Consider the following 19,979-nt stretch of genomic DNA (forward strand, 5'->3'; position numbering starts at 1 on the left):
TTCCCTTTTCTTTTTTTTTTTTGGGGGGGGGGGGGGGGAGTAAAGCTAGCCATACCCTAGTAGATCACTTTCATTCAGCCTTAATTCTTTAAGACATACTATGTTAATACTTAATATGTTAATTTAAGCCTTTTTCTGCTAGAGCCAACTGTAAGTATCTAATATGAAGCAAAATCTCTATACAAAACAGAATGATAGGTCCTAGTATATTTGGTTGATATTCTCGGAGAGTAGAAGCCATGCGACTAATCTGTGATTTCCAAGAACTGCTTTAGTAATCATTTAGTGGGACATGATCAAAACCTAGGAAATACATTATCTACCCTTTTATAGTATTCAATTATTCATGTCTTTCGTATCTGTCACTATTTTTTTCTTTCTTTTATTTATTATATCTCACTTTATTCTACAAAATACACTTGCACTCTCTCTTCAGCTTTTTTTCAGTGAAGTGCATTTCTGGAAGCAAATAAATTTAAATTTTTATAGTAAGAATCTTTACGTCCACAGACCTGTGAATTTATATCTGATGCCTCCCCTTTATATCAAGAAATGCATAATATGGTATTATCAGTGTCTGTCTTAAAAGGCATGCTTAGTAATGTGGTCATAACCATGCAAGTGTATTCCAATGATCATTGCTTAGTAATGTGCTAACTATACAGAAGTATTATGATCGGTGCTTAGTAATGTGATCGTAACTATACAAAAGTATTATAGTAATTATTACTCAGTAATGTGATCATAACTATACAGGGGTATTCCAATGGTCAGTGCTTAGCAATTTGATTATTACCATATAGCAAAAAATTGTTGCTTAGTAATGTTAGGAATATTATAAGTGCTCTGTAATGGGATCATAGCTCTAGAACAGTGCTTAGTAACATGACCATAACCCTATGCTAGTTCTACATTCAGATTATTCTATTCTATTTTCATTGATGTCATCCATATCCCCTTTTTGAAAGTCTCCTGTTACCAGTAGTAGTAGTAGTAGTGCAGTAAATCATTGTGCTATGTTTTTTCCTTCCTGGTACATAGCCCAGATTGGCATCTTGGTCATGCCAGCAATAGTACTTTATGCAGTAAATTGGAATAAGGTGTTGCTTATCTTTTATATACGATTGACATAGTTGTCCCTTTTAAACATATAAAACATTCATAAAAGTATGCCCATTTGAGCACATATTCATTTGTATAGTTTAGCAAACTCGCTTGCATATGGAATGTGAAATATCATTGTAAAGGCAAATGCTATACAAGCGCAGCTATGCTAGAAAAACATGCCATTCACTGGCAGTACTTTCTGAATGACAAAGAGATAGTGGACAGAGATGCAACACTGGATGTCATCAATCTCCCAGAAATAGAGCGGTAGATGTACTATTTGGGGAGGGTACGAGGAGCCATTTTAACATGATTCCTGAAGCAGGACTACCAAATAAAGGCATATTAGATGTAAAGGGCTAATCTATTAAAATGGTTGTCTTGGGATCTTGTTTTCCACAAGTGTGCCACATTCATTTAACTGTCTGTAGACATTCTTCACGTGTTTTCTCTTCTCATTGCTGTCTGTTGGGTTTATTTGACTAATACCATCCAAAGATTTGGAAGTGTATTTTTATATTTTTCCGTAGAAGTTGTACTATTTTATAGTTCTCTCTTGTGTTACAGGCTGTTATTGTTGGAACTGATACATATGCTCTCTGTGTAGCTTATTTTTTGTATTGTTCTGGAAGAAAGAGGAACTCGTGTCCCAATATTTTGGTACAACACCAGTTGCTGGTATAAGTGTTGACATTTCTATTAAATACTGATGAGATCTGTAGCAGACCTAAAGGGGCAGTCATAAGTTAATATTCATGTAATGGTGTTTAAGGCTGAGGATTTTTGCCTAAGAATCTACAGCCTTGTTTGACTTCAGATTAATATTTAACATACCAAGTTCCACTTTTGAGCTATCCAAAAGGCCCCTGTCAGTTCCGATCAGCAGAGGATCCATGCACATGCATAGCGGTACAGAACAGAGGTGACATCCATGTCTGTTAAAAAAAAAAAAATTACCCCTGATCCATCACGATAAGTTCTGCCAAAGCAGAACTTGGTTCAAAACGGTTCCGTTTGGCTTGCCTGACCTGCACAGAGTTCAAAGTAATTGGATGTGCACTGACTCCTGTCCGTTTGGATCCGACTACCCATAGGCTAACATTGAGCTTCCGATCAGATCCGCCTGAAAAACTGAAAGATGAACCTGATCGGACTGCCCATCTGAAAGGGACCTAAGAAATGAAAATGTACTTTAGATTCCTAAGCTTTCTTGTATCCTCTACAGCTAACACAGCAGTAAAGATATAAGAGGATCTTACCTTTCTGAAATTTTTACCAAAACTACATCAAGCCTGGACATATTCCAGGAGCCAGGTAGCCAATGCTCCTTAAAAAGTACACCTGGTGCCTAACATTTGAGGTTTTCTCTAGTTGTCAGTGGAGCTGGCTCCTAAAAATAGAAAACCTGCTGGCTCCTGCATTGGACAGACTGGGTTCTGAATTCCATATTAATATTCCACTCCTGAATTACATTGCAGTAGTCCACCCTCCCTAGTGCTCCTAAACTAACTTGGAAACTTTTAGCTCTGTGGAATAGCTGCAGCCCCCTTCTGTTTTAATGTATTATACATATATATAGCACCGTCAATTTATTCAGCGCTTTACATACTATTCATTCATGTAAGTCCATTTTTTGAGGGCCATAGGAAACTGGAGTATCTGGAGGAATCCCACCCAAGCACAGGGACCACATGCACTGAGTGGCCAGCTTATTATGACCACCCCATCAGTACTTCGTTGGGCCGCCTCGTGACTCCACGAGATGTTGAAAGGTGATGCGAGGAATCTGACACTGCACTGTTGCCCTTCTGTTGTCTTGTACCAGTCTTGCCACTCTCCGTTCTGCCCTAACATTGACTAGTCGCTGGCCACAATTTGCACGTTCAGACCCAGATTTTTGGCTGACAGTCCAGTCTTTAAACACTTTAACAACAGCTGCTCTTGAACATTTAACAAATTCTGCTGTTCTGCTGATACTCGCTCCATGGCTTGAGCGCCAACAATCATCCCACGTTCAAAGGCTGTTAAATCGCGCTGTTTACCCATATCTTCAGAAAAAAAATCACTTCTACTGTCGTGGTAAACAACCTGCTTCCCTATTTATAATGGTCTGGCCCTCTAGCAACTTCAGCGCGAAATTATAGCGAATTATAGCTAATTTACCTACAAACGTCAGGTGGTCATAATAATCTGGCTACTCAGTGTATACTCCCCACAGCTAGTGTCCCGACTGGGATTCAAACTAAGGACCCCAGCAAGCAGAAGTGCTAGCCACGAAGCTGTTGTGTTCTGTTTACCTCCCATCAAGCTTAAATATTTTTCACTGCTACGTCTGCATGAGTGTCTCCAGTCTTAAGAGTGTGGCCTTTTAGAATTTTATGGGAGCTTGCTGTGCAGGCACAGACGGCACTGAGGAAGACTTCAGCCTGGAGGAGGCAAACAGTGTAGTATGCAAGGGTGGACTAATGCACATTTTACTAAAAGTTGACTTTTACTTTAAACAATAGTGGGAAAATATGATATGGATAAGATTGATCACAATAAACATGGGGTGATATCCAAATCATAAATTACTGTAATTGAATGTAGTTTCTCTGCTTTTTGTCTTTTGTACTTGGTTGTAGCATCTCATTTGACATCTGTAGGTCTGTTATGGAAAGTTTTTAACTTTTTTCCCCAAGTATTATAGTAGAGTCGTTTATTTCCAGGGACGAGTGCAGCATTCTTAGAACTGTCTTTTACATTCTGTTTTGTAGATGTGAGTGAACTGAAGGAGTGCCTCCATGTACTAGTAAAGGAGCAGCAAGCACTTGCGGCACATACAGCAACCACCACACTCTCTGCTATGAGACTAAAGCAGAGGCTGGTCATACTGGAACGTTACTTTGTTGCACTAAACAGAAGTGTTTTTCAGGAAAATGTCAAAGTCAAGTGGAAATGTAGCACCATTCCTCCCCCTGCTGCTGAAAAGAAAAGGTACTCTGCCTTTAAGTATATGCATTAAGTTGTGTATTTTCTTTTTTTTTCTTTTTGAGAACCTGAAATAACATGCTAAGTTTGAGTTTCATAGTATTTTGTTATGAAACACATTAGACAGTATGTGTTCAGTTAAACGGAACACACCTTTTGCCCATATAACCACGTGTATACTGTGTATAAAGCGCTAATGACAGAGGTCTAATTGAGTAGTATAACTGTGGCCACATCTACCCAATTCATTCTGATGTTTAAAGTAGAACTGAAGTGAGAGGAAATGCCTGGTGGTCAGTGGGGTCACCAGAATTAGTGTCCCTATTGGAACATTTCCCATCTATTCCTGTTGTACTGTAATGACAAGCGAAAGTTTTAGATTTTCTGTCACATTCGGGGGCCATTCACACCATATGCGTCCATTGAAAAAAACGGCCAGCACAGCCCTAACGCAAGACAAGGCAATTTGCCTTGTCACAGGTGGGCACAATTCACATCACGCATGCGGTACTTATTTTTAAGTGCACCACAGCGAGACACAGTACAACCAAATCACACCTCGGTGTGCCCATGGAACTTGATGAGATTTCACTTGTGACATTTCAATAAAGTTCTAACAAAAAACAAAAAGAAACAGTGCAATCCGGCTCAATTGTGCACATTGGTGTTATCCGGGCACACGCACTTCAGCAGCCGTGCGGTTGAGCTCTGCTGCTGGTGTGAGCAAGCCCTCATTGATTATTTTCACCAGGACAAATGGAGAGGGTGTATCTCCCTAATGGGGACACAAACAACAATACAAACCTGACAAGTGTTCTCTACTAGTTGCTGCATAAAGGTATATGCTACAATATTTTATGAAAACTAATCATGCCAGAGAACATTTTCTTATGTGTTCAGCTGCATATTTGTGTGATATGTAGCCATTCTAAAGCTTTCTAAGCAATTCTACAAATTATTTACATTGCCAAGAGTTGCAAGGAAGCAGTAAGAGGATTATATGTGTCCAAAATTCTCAATCTAAATGTGCCTGCTGTAGAGGATCTCTGCTGACCACATTAGGAGTAACCTACAGTAATTACTGGATGAGGTGATGCAACATCTTTTAACTGATGTCCGTACACATTGAAGCTATTTTGTTTGTTGAAAGCACCTAAAATAGAATGCATCTGACATATTAGGAATTGCATCATTGCATACTGAAACCTGTGCAATATCTACTTTGGCTCATATTCCCCCATGTGACTTGATTCGAATTTAGCTGCTGTGACATGCACTATTGTGTATACACGAACTATGATTTATGTTAGCTAATAGGTTGTGTCTGACCGAATAGTCAGGAATTAATTATTGAGGTAGTATGAAGATAAATGGTAATAAGAGGTATGCAGTAACTGATAGCAACCAATTAATAGGTGGTATTACATGTTAGCAATGCCGTTTGCACTGCGACATTAGTAAGCATTTGTAAATAAAGATATGGAAATAATTTTAATCTTATTCTGTTCTCTGTGGGTTTCTTATTACCTTTACACATTTCTGGTAGGATTGGTTGGCATTGTATGTTGAGAATGTGCTCCTATGATATTCCTTGCCCTCTGCCATTTGGTTTGTGAATTCAGTAGATGGGGTTCATTATGTATGTATACATACATACATACATACATACATACATACATACATACATACATACTAAAACAGAATAACCACAACTAATGATCTTGTATGTAATGGGCCTGTGTTTAACTAGTAGCTAAAATTATAATACAGTATTTATATTGTGCCAACAGTTTGCGCAGCACTTTACAAAATGGAGGAAGACCATACAATTAACAATACAATTTCAATGCAGGAGGGTTAGAACATCTGTGGAGTTACCTGAACATACAGTACCTGTTTACCTATCTGTAAACATGTACATTTGAATATGTTAGTGGACATGATGTTGTTTGTCTGTAGTTATTCAAACATAAGCCAATCATCTTGGCAAATTCTTTTGCACATAATTGTTGAGTCATGGGCAGGCAACTCCACTTGCTGCCTATTTTACGTAATTTGGTTTTAAAAATTCTGTCCTTTTTATTTGGTTTTTCAAATGTAGTCTACTTTGTCTCAATATAACATGTGTGGATATATTACATTATTTATTATTTGCTCTTAATTTTCATGTTGTCTAGAAGTTTTTATTTTTTTATATATTTTTCCTCAATCTGTATGTAGTGTGGTAATAATTTGCTCTCTAGTTACGTTTCATGTTAGTCTGACTGATTCTGAAATAAGTGGCTTCATCCCTTGCAGTGAGGACAATTCTGAGAATAACTTTCATGTACACAGCTCCCGTCCCGTTGGTCAAGGGGTGGAAGGACTTGCCAGGGTGGGCTCCCGTGCAGCACTTTCTTTTGCATTTGCATTCCTACGTAGAGCCTGGAGGTCTGGTAAGAAGACTGCTTTAATGCCTGTTAGACATTTTAATGCAAAATGTATTGTGTTTAAAGGGAATATATAATGTTTATATATTCTTTGCCCTGCCCTACCCAAAGTAGAAAATGGATCCAATGATATTTCTTTTTATACAAGTAAATAAAAAATATACAGTATTGTGTAAAATGTTTTGGCAGGTGTGAAAAATGCGGTAACGTGAGAATGCTTTCAGAAATAAAAGTCTTAATAGTTTATTCTTATCAATTAACAAAATGGAAAGTAAATGAACAGAAGAGAAATCCAAATCATATCAAATTTGGTGTGACCACCCTTTGCCTTCAAAACAGCATCAGTTCTTCTAGGTGCACTAGGACTCAGTTTTTGAAGGAACTCGGCAGGTGGGTTGTTCCAAACATCTTAGAGAACTAACCACAGATCTTTTGTGGATGTAGGCTGCCTCAAACCCTTCTGTCTCTTCATATAATTTCAGACAGACTCGATGTTGAGATCAGGGCTCTGTGGGGGCCAAATCATCACTTCCAGGACTCCTTGCACTTCTTTAAGCTGAAGATAGTTTTTAATGACATTGGCTGTATGTTTGGGGTCGTGGTCCTGCTGCAAAATAAACTTGGGGCCAATCACACGGCTACCTGATGGTATGGCATGATGGATAAGTATCTGCTTGTATTTCTCAACATTGAAGACACCTCTGCTCCTGACCAAATCCCCAACTCCATTGGCAGAAATTCAGCCCCAGGCTTGCAAGGGACCTCCAGCCATTTTTTTTTTGCACCCAAGTTCCTATGTTTTAATGCGACTCAAGTCGCTTAGCCTTGTTTCCAAGTCGGAGGCATGGCTTTTTGGCTGCAAGGCCACAGAAAAATGGCAGCAGGTGCTCTGGACTGATGAGTCAAAATTTTTGAAATATTTGGCTGTAGCAGGAGGCAGTTTGTTTGCTGAAGGGCTGGAGAGTGGTACAATAATGAGTGTCTGCAGGCAACAGTGAAGCATGGTGAAGGTTCCTTGAAAGTCTGGGGCTGCATTTCTGACAATGGAGTTGGAGATTTGGTCAGGATCAATGGTGTCCTCAATGCTGAGAAATACAAGCAGATACTTTTCCATCATGCAATCAGGAAGGAGTGTGATGACCCCAAACGTACAGCCCAATGCCATTTAAGAACTATCTTCAGCTTAAAGAACAAGGAGTCCTGGAAGTGATGGTTTGGTCCCCACAGAGCCCTAATCTCAACATCGGGTCTGTCTGGAATTACATGAAGAGACAGAAGGGTTTGAGGCAGCCTACATCCACAGAAGATCTATAGTTTAGTTCTCCAAGATGTTTGGAACAACCCACCTTCTGAGTTCCTTCAAAAACTGTGTGCAAGTGCACCTAAAAGAATTGATGCTGTTTTGAAGGCAAAGGGTGGTCACACCAAATATGGATATGATTTGGATTTCTCTTCTGTTCATTTACTTTCCATTTTGTTCATTGATAAAAATAAAAATATTGATTTTATTTCTGAAATCATTCTTACTTTACAGCATTTTTTCACCTGCCTAAAACGTTTGCACAGTACTGTACATGTTTTTGTCTTCATGGTGACATGTTACTACAGTGTTCTGAACCTAAAATTCTATTTCGGACTTTCGCTCAATTGTCTGTATCATAGACAGTCCAGATTTGTTTGACCACTGAATGGGTGGATGTTATAATCAATATTAAGGGTGAGACATAAGATCAGCTAACCTGAAACTGTTTCAGTGTTTGGTGGAGCAGATTCCACTCTCCCTCTAAAATTTTAGTTTCATGTCTTTAATGGAGAAAGTAGGAGGAGTGGTAGCACCCTTAGGTGGGCGTTAAGTCCCTGTTCACAACCAGTCGGTTTGATGCTCAAAGCTACGCGTGACAAAACTCTCAACACAAGAAATCCCATTCACTTCAATGGCCCCTGTTGACACCTGAGAGGTTTGTTGCAATCTGTAAAACGCTAGAAAAAGTATATGAGCTGTTTTTTGGCAGATTACAGCGTGATTAGCCGCATAGACTTGGAGATGGAAACGCCTAGAAACGTGCACGTTTGTTCATTCACCGCAATGCATTTTGATCTGCTCAATAAAACGCGCGCGTTCAAGTACATGCGTCTAACGGGCGCAAAAATGTGCAAAACACGCTAGATGAGATGCTAAACAAAACGTGCACTAATGTGCGCAAAAACGGGTGTGATCGGAGCCTAACAGTCAAAGGTGGGCAGCAACAGGGCCAGGAACTATGGTGAGGCGATCTCTCCCCTAAAGTGCCCAAGGAATACAAGAGTCCAGATCATGTGACCCCTCCCCCCCCCCCCCCCCCCCCCCCCCCCAACAACAAAAAATGCTTTTTGCACACAGCAGTTGTATAGTTTCCTTGAACTGGCTTCCCATAAGTGTACCTAAAAGACAGAACATATTTTTGGAACATACCATAGATAAAGTGCTACTGTTAATAAAGTATTATTTGGGGAATTTGTGCGCTATGTCATATGTTCACTTTCCTCCAGTCACTAAGCAGTGTAGTCCCACATTGTGGGCCCTCCCCCCCCCCCCCCCCAAGCGTGCAACTATAAATGAAATAGCACTATGTGTGTTCCTTATAAAGAATTTATGTAAAGCTATTCCTTCAAATGTTCTTTGTACTGATGTGGTTGTTTGTGTGCAGGTGAGGATGCCGATCTCTGCAGTGAACTCCTACAAGAGTCTCTGGATGCACTGCGAGCACTGCCCGAAGCAACACTATTCGATGAGGGCACAGTGTCTTCTGTTTGGCTTGAAGTAGTAGAAAGAGCCACCAAATTTTTAAGGTCTGTTACAGGGTGAGTTTGCTGTGCATCCGTAGTTAATCTGTAAATTCTAATTTAACAGGATTGCTTTGTGTTGTACTAAACTATAAACCTGACTATTGCCTGCTATAAGAATGAACATTGTATAAATGTCGCAAAAAAATGTTCCTCAATCAAGTTTGTGCTTGCTTTGATATTTTTTTAAGCAGTATTAAATAATCTGGATTGAAGTGCAGCTACCACTAAAATTCTCAGCTTTACATTTAGGTTTTGGTATATCAAAGGCCCTGGTACATGGGTGAGCTGAGGTATATGAAATGATGCTTGGTGCTGCTTGTACCTGTGTGCAGATTAAATTGGCAAACCATTGGGGTGGCCTTTACAGTGCCCCACAAGCTCCTGGTTGCTTTGCTATGCAGGTAGTTACCTCAGATCCTAAAGTTGTACTTTGGCTCACCCGTTACTACTTCCTAGAACTCACTATAGGCCAAAAGTTGGGTTAGGTGGCTTCACTTTCTATTAGTGAGGCCCAGCAGTTACCAGACACTGTTCATTAGCACAGTTGAATAATCTGTGGTTTCTTTTTGCATAATGGAGCATTATGGGGTTCCTTCTGACCTCTGTGTACTAAGTACATTCATTGGATCTCTGTAAGCCTACTTTTCAGTCTTGCTACTAGTTTAACAGCTTTAAAAGCTACATTGGTTTGCCTTTTGGCTGTTTGCACACAAAGCATGGGCCTGATAAGGAGGAGCTTTACCAACACTGTATAGCACGAGGCATTAACAGGTGGGTGGATGTGTGGGCACAATCCAATTATTATTTTTTTTTACCCCACAGACATACAGACAGTGCAGATCTTAAAAGCTTTTTAGAGTATTTTATGGTTAATGTGCCCTAAGGGTTTACAACCGTTGGTGTCTGCCCGGCATCCTACACATAAGATCAGGATCCGGTCAAGTAATGGTTGTTTCATGTTTATATGTCATGTTACAAAAGCGCATTTGTGTTGCAGTGCAATGTAGAGCACTGTAGATGTGCAATGACATGCAGTTGATAATTAATAATATACAGTAAATGTGTGTTGCCATGTTCAAGTAATGCACATTGTGATGTGAATAGTGAGACCGCTTTGTATCTTTGAGAACATTTCTTTGTTATCTGCAGATAACAGAAAACCACTGTAGACAGGCAGCTTCTCTTTGAAAACAAATCTGTTGCAGCTTTAAGGATCGTTTTTGCTGTCTTTATTGATTTTTGCTTTTGTAACAATTTCATGCTTGTGTAAAAAAAAAAAACAACCAAAAGAAGTGGATCAAGGGGAGTTAGAATTTAACAGATACTTCTCTGCTTTAAACAGAACCTTTATACTTCTGTAAACACTCGATTTTATATTCCTCTTATGCATTGTGATTTTTATTTTGTTTTTTGAAGATAAGGGTAGGGCCTATTGGCCTTAGGGCATCATTTTAAGATGTTTGTTAAACTGCATATTTTAAAAGCTTTTAGATGTATCGTGTAGATATTCTGTTGTAGGATTTTGGCTAAACCAGTCATGGAGCTGCTGTTGGATCTTCCCCCAGTTCAGCAGGCATTGGATATCTATTATGCACATGCTTCAGGTTATTGTCTGAAAAAAAATTGAAGTATTGGGGGGGATTTACTAACCTAAACACACGCACGCACCAGGTGCGTGTGATTTTCACACAGCAAAACGTATTTATCAACCAAAAAGTCTCTAAAAGCATATTTCCACTAATGCCATATATGGAAAAATCATGCACATGATGCATATATAATGCTGCTTCACAGTTTAGACAAAAATGGTTAGCTCATGCATTTACATTCCTGCATTCATCAACGCAAGCAACACAACATAGAGCTAATTTACACAACATCACCTTGCAATTCATGCAAGGCTTTGCACAACACACCTGCTGGGTGTGTACACACTACAAAGGTGTTTAGATTCCACCCATAGATCATGCTGGGAGGGAACACACTACAGAGGTGTATACATGTTCGTGGTGTGTTTATAAGGTTAGTAAATCAACCCCATTGTGTCAGGAACTGGTGACATTTCAGAAAAAGTAAGCAATGTCCCCTCTCGTATTCCTACCTAAGAGACTCTGTTTAAAGTGGAGAACTTTTTTTTGTTTTAAGGTTAAACAAAATGGAGAATGCTTAGAATCTTAGGAGTTTTCTTTTACCCTTACTCATGATATGGTCACTGGCACAAAAAGTAAGGAAAAATCTCCAGAGCCAGTGGAACTTGCACAGGGTAGAGAATGCATGCAAGTGTCAGGAATCTTTGTCTGACTCATTTTCCTCTCTATCACACCTGTTGAGATAAGATATCGGCCACATAGGGAGTGCATGCTTTTCAGCCAGTTGGCCAACATGGATTGTGAGAGAGAGCAGTAAAGCTTACCCATTGTGTAACACTGCATAGAAGGAAGCAGATGCTGTGTATGTAATGAGCAAATGGGGCTGTCCCCATGTACGTACGTATAAAATTATATGTAGAACCTAGGATTTTTTTTTGTTTAACTTTACCACACAGCGATGACATTACTTACATCAAGGGGAATGCGTTTTGTATGCAGAATAACCATGCTTTCCTTTTACATCGCCTTGCTATTTTTTATTGGTAGATGATATGAACCTGTGCATGGTAAAATCAGTCTTTCGCCAATGCATCTGAATTACTATTTTTATTGCAGTGATGTGCATGGTGCTCAGAGTCCCAGAGGTGCAGCAAACATTCCAATTCAAGACCAGCACTTAGCGCTTGCCATTTTACTAGAGCTTGCTGTGCAGAGAGGCACCCTAAGGTCAGTATTTGTTGGATTTTTGCTTTTCTGTACATACTCTGATATGGCATTTTTTTTCAAACATCTATAAAGCGATATCCGACAAAAAATGAATAACCAAACATAATAAGCATATGTGTTTTTTATATGTGGAAATGCTATTTCAAATGTGTCTTGTTGATGAGAGATCTGATCATCTACAAGCAGCGATTTTTATTAGAAATATACTTGTGTTATTGTCTGTTTCATTATCTTTAATGTGTCGCTGTCTTTTTTGTGTTTGGTAGCCAAATGTTATCCGCTGTTATGCTGCTACTTCAGCTCTGGGACAATGGAACAAGGGAAACAGACAATGAGAGGTCAGCCCAGGGAACCAGTGCACCTCTTCTTCCTTTATTACACAGGTTCCAGAGCATTGTGTGCAATAAAGACATTCATAACTTGGAAAAAGAGATTCAGGTGAGTTTTAGTTATTTCCTACCTGTCATCTGCAAACAAGAACACAATACTCCTATGTATAAATAGGTACAGTGTTCACGCTTTTATATACTTGTTTAAAATATCTCCAACCAGGCAGCTAGAAGCATATGTTGCACTAAACTATTCTCATATAGATCATAATTGCTGTGCTTCTGAGAACTTTGCTGCATACATATTCCAGCAAATACCAGAAGCTACTTATATTACATTTAGTGTAATAGTTTCTCTTATTTGCTTGTTTGGTCTCTTAAACATACTAGCTAAAGTGTTTTATTTTTCTATGGGTTAGATAAGCAGGAAAAAAAATCCTGTTGATCCTGCCAGCAATCCAGTGCTGCCCCCGTGCACTGCTGCACTGAAATCTCAAGTAGTGTTGTAAGCCCTGATCATCTCTCCCTATCTTATAGGGATAGATAGATAGATAGATTTTATTTGTCACATACACAATCGTACAAGTATGATATGCAGTGAAATGCTTACACGACTGCAGAGCAGTCGTGACGGCAGCCGACTACACCGGCGCCATCTTTGTAGAGCAGTACGGTGACAAGACGCGGATGTAGAGAGCCTGCAGCTTCTCCTAAAGCTCCGGGTGTCGCCTCTGAACGGCAGCGTGATACAAGTGCAGGAGCGCTGTACAATCTTAACCGCCATTAATCCCCAACGGAGAACCTGACTGTGCCAGTTGGTAGACGAGAAGATCGTTATGGGCCTCCGCATAATCCCCCATCTTGTCCTCGACGTGGACGACTCCGTCTCCCAGGGCGTCAACATCCCTTCTCAGCAGCAAAAAGCACATCTCTATGCAGGGAGCACCCAAGAGACACAAGCACGTCCCCTAGGGTAGTGTCCAGCAGGGGGCGATCAGCAGTGGGACAATCCTCAATGGTGCTATTCATCTCCTCACACACATGCACAGTAGGGCCAGACCGCTCGTCCCCCTCCCCAGGCCGTATCTGCGCTCCCCCAGAGTCCAGTCTGGGCGTGGATTTTGCCGGGTTGGCGGTCACCTGGCTCCCACCTCCTTTCGGCTCCCGCTCGTTACGGCTGTCGGAGAGTTGCAGAGAGGACAGGGGGCTGGACGAGCCGGCGCCATCTTGAGTCCGCGGCGAGCCCGTCGAGCGGAAAAATTCAGTAAGTTTCCGAGGGCCTTTCTTAGATTTTCATTCTCTCCGACTGTCGCTGGGGTCAGGGGCACACATGGGTAGTATCATGGGAGTCCTCTGTGCTAAGGATTCAGCCCTAGGATTTCAGCTGTGCCGGAGCTCCACTATCCTGCGACCATCCGTTGATGTTAACTGCTCCAAGTACAATATAGTATTGTACTATAGTATAGGATAAGGGGGGTGTTTAGTCTTAACGCAATTTCTGTTTGTGTAACGAGGCTGCTCCTCTATAGATACAGTACAGTAATAAATGTTGCCACTCTGCGTGCGTGCGTTTAAAAAAAAAAATAGTGCTCTTTTGACAGTTCAGTGTTCTCTGTGAGATGCATATTCATTTTTTGTCTTTTTTCTTTTTTTAGATACTACCTTGTCTATTGAGTCCAAATGAAAACTTTTTGAGGTATCTGATCTTGCCTCAGGATAATGAACTAGCCATAGACTTAAGGCAAACAGCTGTTGTTATTATGGCACATTTAGACAGATTAGCTACTCCCTGTATGCCTCCACAGTGCAGTTCTCCAACTTCTCATAAGGTGAGTTGCCCTCAACATATCACTTTGTCATCTTTTTATGCTCTAATAACCTTGCAACAGGTAGATGCCAACCCACTATTTAAAATTAAATGCAAATCTGTTACCTTGTGCATTGTTTTCTTTAATAAAACCATTTTAAAATAAAATAAAAATGAAATGCAAATAAGCATATCTAATAAAGTATTCTATAGAATAACAAGCCACAGCAGCGAAGCAGATTTAATTTTGTTGTTGGTTCACTACAACGTCAACTGGGACTATTTACCTTTATTGTATTGCTCTTTGCCTCTGTAAATCTTTTACAGTACCAGTAAACCGCTTTATTTTTGTTTTATGTACACATACAGAAAACATAATTGCCTATACAGCCTAGTAGTATGCTTTGCAGTAACACCTAATAGTGAAGGCTGATGTTGCAAGTCACGTTATTAGGCCTGGTTCACATCTGCATGTTCCTGAGATGCACCACGTTTGCCGTGCGGCCCCTATTTCAATGGGGTCATATCCGCAAGGCAAAAAGGCTCCTGCAACTTTACTGTGCGACGCGCGGGACATGTTTTTTTTTTTTCCTGCCGCGTATGTTCGTGGTAATGCGCACAATTTGTCCGCTGTGTTTGGGGTGCCATTCGAAATTAATGCCAATGCATGCACATTTTGCGTTTGTGCTCTATTCCACAAACGCGTCGATCACGCACAAATATACGCAAATCTCATTGGGTTCTCTGAACACCATGGTGTGAACCAGGTCTTAAACCAAGTTTACAACAATTGCCAGGCCCTGTTTTTTTTGTAGTTTTTTTCCCCCAAAAAATTAAAGGCATTAAATAGTACAGTGTTAATTTGTATATACCTCCAAGTTTTATACTTGCTGCTGAGTAATTTCTTCTTGCATGTATGCTAGCAAAATGAGCCTCTTTCTTGAATGGCGGACATATAAAATAGAGAAACAACAATACATAATCTCTGTAGACAGATGTTTTCTATCCTTTGTAATTGTATTACGATTGAACATAGTGTGCATGTTGTATAGGTATGGTCAAATGAATTCCTTGTTTTTCAAAAAAAAAAAAATGTTTCTTTCCTGATGAATGCTGTGATTTGTCCGATTTCTGCAGTTTGATTATCATTCTGGAGAGTTTGGATTGGGTGGTTGCTGTCAGTCTGGAGGGGAAGGTGGAGATGGAAATGCAGGTGTTTCTATACATATGGCAAGGAAACGTTTTCAGAAAACTTTTTTGTTGTTGTTATTTTCTAGGGTTCATTACAGGAGGTGATCAGCTGGGGTCTGTTAGGTTGGAAATATTATGCGAATGTGAGTTGCCCTATACAATGTGAAGCTCTCGCTAACCTCGGTGTTACACAGATTGCTTGTGCAGAGAAATGTTTTCTCATATTGTCCAGGAATGGCAAAGTTTACACTCAAGCTTACAACAATAATACACTGGTAGGTTTGGCATATGTTTCATAATGTGTTTAGGTAAAGTTATGTTTAGGGTTTTATTCTGTATATTAGAGATAACTTCGGGGATTAATTACGTCTCCTAGTTTTGTAGAATTCTAAAGAATCTGGCATTTAATGCAGGATGTTACATTTGAGTTATAGTTAGCTATTATTGTTGCCGTTATTTTTACTGCAGGCATTTATAGAGCGCCAACAATTTATGCAGTGCTTTAGGGCCAATGCACACCTGGGCGACATGTGGCTGTGCAGCAATCGTGCATGGCACCCCAGTCGTGCCGTGTGTGTGTACATGTACCTTTTTTTTCTGCGATTGCCGTGCGTATGTACCCCATTGAAATCACAATGGATCACTCGGGTCTGCACAGGGCCTTAGACCGCATTCACACTGAGCGATTTGTAGTTCGATTTCCATTCAAAAATCGCTCAAATATGTAGCCCTTCCAATGCAAACTTGCTCTTCCAAACTCTTTTTTTAATTGATTTGCTGTGTTGTATGTATAAATATCTGATTTAAATTCTCAGAATCATTGGATGAGTATGGTTTCGTTATCATTCATGGGAATATTGTTTAATTACAAAAAAAAAAAAAAAAAAAAAAAAAGGATGTGCTAGTCTCTAACATAAACTTGGACATTTTGCAGCTCTTTTCACTAGCCAGGCAGCCAACGTTAGGGCATGTTTTTTTTTCTTCTTTTTTTTTTTAAGTATACACTTAAGAATATCCACTAATAACTTATAAAATGGCAGTGCAACTGCTTCAACCTGCTGCTGAAAGGAAAAAGGGGGAAATGATAAAGGAAACATGTATTGGTTTGTTCTCTACTGCTTTACCTGTTAAAATCAGGTTTGCTTGTAATGGCCATTGCAATGATAACATTTCATTTTGTAGAAACTGTATCTGGTTTTCTTCTGTTCACTCCTGTCTTTCTTGCAGGGACCCCAGCTTGTGCAGGGTCTTGCTTCCCGGAATATTGTGAAGATTGCCGCTCACTCTGATGGGCAGCATCATTTGGCCTTATCTGCCACTGGTGAACTCTTTTCATGGGGATGTGGTGATGGTGGTAGACTGGGCCATGGAGACACTGTGTAAGAAATATTTTGATTTTCTTTAATATCTGCTGTGTGATGCACGTTTTTGTTTATCTAAAAATGTGTGTATCTTGGGTAAAACCTTCATAAATAGACCCCCTTAGTGTCAATTTTCATGTATTTCTTTTCCCATTTACCTGTTCTTTTTCCCTTCAGTTCATTAGATGAACCTAAACTGATCTCTGCCCTGTGTGGGAAGCAGACTGGAAAGCAAGTAATTCACATTGCATGTGGAAGTACTTACAGTGCAGCAATCACTGCTGATGGAGAGCTGTATTCATGGGGGCGTGGAAACTATGGAAGGCTGGGGCATGGTATGTATGAAGTGTTACTGTCAGAGTTCTTTAATGATGTAGTAATAATGACATGTAGTCAGAATGCCATGAAACATTGAACATTTTTGCATTTGGTGAGATTAAGTATTTTAAAGCCCCATAGCAGATGTTTTTTGTGACCCAGCCACTAATTTCGCACTAAGTCCCCTGTTGTTTTGGACCAGTGGTGCCTTGCATCATCCATTTTAAATTTCCCAGTGCCGCTAAACACTACAGATTTTAGGTACAGTACCGGTTTGCTATTTATCAGGCTGACAACATTGCACTTGCTCTTCCTTTTTTTTTTTTTTACTATTGGTTTGAAATGGATTGGGAAGAAAAAAAGATTTGGACTGCTGTATTTAATATAGAGTGCCAGTTCACAAATACAGTGGCTAATGACCGCTAATCAGAATCTATCTTGTACAGGTCAGACTTCTTTAGATGTAATTCTAATTTTATGTAATTCTAATTTGTTGCTGTGGGTTGACACACTTAAGAATTGGTCATTAAGGACAAGCACTTTTACTAAACAATGTAATGTTTTAACTTGAGTTGAGCACTCTGGTGGTGGTTTCTACCAGCAGGTCTTCAATCTATGGTTTGCTTAAATATTTGCTTCAGCTAGCCATAACTAATGTTAACAAACTAATTTCTGCAGAAGGCACGTGTCAAATCTAGAAAGAACATCCAAATATAATTCTGCAATGTTTCTTTTTGCTTTCCAAAGGGTCTAGCGAAGATCAGACGATCCCCATGCTGGTGACAGGACTCAAGGGATTAAAGGTTGTCGATGTGTCCTGTGGAAGCGGAGATGCTCAGACTCTGGCTGTAACAGAAAATGGCAAGTTCTAAATATATTAAAATTTTCATTTATTTAGAGAACAAAGTCTTGATATTTTCAGTATCCAGTATGGCAACAAATAAATACATAATAGGATGTTATGTACCAGTGATTATGGTAAGTCATCTTTTAGAAAAAAATACAATTAGTCAAAATGAAAAAGATCATCTTGGATTTCCCAGGGAAGCCTAAGAGCAGGCCAGGACAAATGCCAGGACCAGGTAGCCAATGATCCTTAAGATTTACAACTAGCTTCTAACTTTTGAGGTTTTCTGTAGATGTTGTTAATGGAGCTGGCTCCTAAAAAAAAAAAAAATATCCTGCTGGCTCCTGGATTTGATAGAGTGGCTCATGAATATCCATATTAATTGGTCAACCATGAGTTTATGGATTGGGTGATGGTTGCATTTAGTGGAAATCAAGGGATCCCACATTTGATAGATCCTTTTTAAAGAGTTTGGTCATGAAATATTTTAGATATAGCAGATAGGCAGATTGCACTATAATTAGTACAGAACCGTTTACATGTGATTATTGCTACAAAAAAAGGCAACAAAAACCCTGGTTGTATTTCAGTATGAAAATATTTATTACAGGTATTTATATAGCGCCATCAATTTACGCAACACTTTACATAGTGCACATTCACGTCAGACCCTGCCCTCAAGGAGCTTAACATACATACATACATACATACATACATACATACATACATACATACATAGTTGATTTAGACAGGAGCCAATTGGCCTACCAGCATATCTTTTGGAATGTGCATGCAGATCGTGTCCTGGCTGGGATTCGAGGACCCAAGTGGTGCAAGGCAGAAGTGCAAACCAAAAGCCACTGTTCTGCCTATATAAATTTGGCAATATTAAATATGGTAAATATTTTTATGAGACCACACAAATAAAGTTATTGCAAACCACTCAAAATGGAGAGTTCTGATTTGGAGGTTTGATAATCACAGATCCTCCGGTTTTAGTACACGCCTAAAAGCACTAGAATTAGATGGCCTCTTCCAGTACTAGGAGGTAGTTGTTTATACTTCCTGGTATGTAAATGTATAAAATACTCTGTATTACTAATATATTACTTTCAACGTTAAAGACCCCTGCAATGTGGGATTTATGTCCATTAGTGCAGGACATCTCTTTGAACTTCTAATACTTTGCCAGTTTAAAGTGGAACTAACAATATGATCCAAAACATCTGTGATTTTCACCTCCAACACTTACAGTGAAGAAAAACCACAGGTCCAGGAGGGAGAGCGGGTATACAAACACTCACCGATCAGCTGATCGGTGCGTGTTTGTAAATAACTGAACATAGTGTGCTTACTGTGTACTGTTATGAATGTATGGGATGTGATCTAGTAAGTACACTATAGCCACAATGTATGAATGACCAGGAACACTCAGTGTAGAGGATTCCTGTTTATTTATAACAGGGGCTGCACAGAAAGATTGTGTACTCAATCTCTTTTTCTTTTGTAAAAGGAAAATATCAGAGGTTTGTTTAGACCCCTAATATTTCCCTAGAACCCCCAACAGTAAAGTAAAAAAAAAGCAAAATAAATAAAAATTAAAGTAAAATAATTTTTTTTTTTAAAGATTGGAAAAAAAAAAACTTTCGTTTTTGGCCTGACACATTTTTTTTATTTTCGGTTTTGGTCTCAAAATTCCATTTCAGTTCATCCTTCGTTTTAATACTAATAAAAATAGAAAAACAAACTCTGTCTGAAGGAATAATTGGAAAGATGGAACTAATTTATAAAAGCTGGAGATGAATAAAGTGGAATTGTTATACAGAGTGTAGTTTCAGATTATTGTTGAGCTCTGACTGCATACTTGTATCATTAAACACACTGCTTTCTTAAAAAGCACAAAATATTGCCTGTGTTTTGCATTTTGGTTCAGCCTATGAATCTAACAGCGGCTGATTCTACCAGAAGCTTCTGAGTT

General features: G+C 39.4%; 1 protein-coding gene across 1 annotated transcript in view; it reads left to right on the forward strand.

The window, feature by feature from the left end:
• The window catches only part of LOC108792118 (E3 ubiquitin-protein ligase HERC2), a 134,041-nt gene that overhangs the window by 11,773 nt on the left and 102,289 nt on the right, over window positions 1-19,979 (forward strand). Inside the window, 10 exon segments of the mRNA XM_018562815.1 lie at window positions 3,864-4,083; window positions 6,412-6,512; window positions 9,194-9,347; window positions 12,038-12,148; window positions 12,415-12,586; window positions 14,133-14,306; window positions 15,562-15,750; window positions 16,703-16,854; window positions 17,014-17,171; window positions 17,902-18,015. Of these exon segments, the coding sequence (XP_018418317.1) occupies window positions 3,864-4,083; window positions 6,412-6,512; window positions 9,194-9,347; window positions 12,038-12,148; window positions 12,415-12,586; window positions 14,133-14,306; window positions 15,562-15,750; window positions 16,703-16,854; window positions 17,014-17,171; window positions 17,902-18,015 (1,545 nt within the window).

Source organism: Nanorana parkeri, unplaced genomic scaffold, assembly GCF_000935625.1.
Source record: "Nanorana parkeri isolate BGI_ZX_2015 unplaced genomic scaffold, ASM93562v1 scaffold601, whole genome shotgun sequence".
Taxonomy (NCBI): domain Eukaryota; kingdom Metazoa; phylum Chordata; class Amphibia; order Anura; family Dicroglossidae; genus Nanorana; species Nanorana parkeri.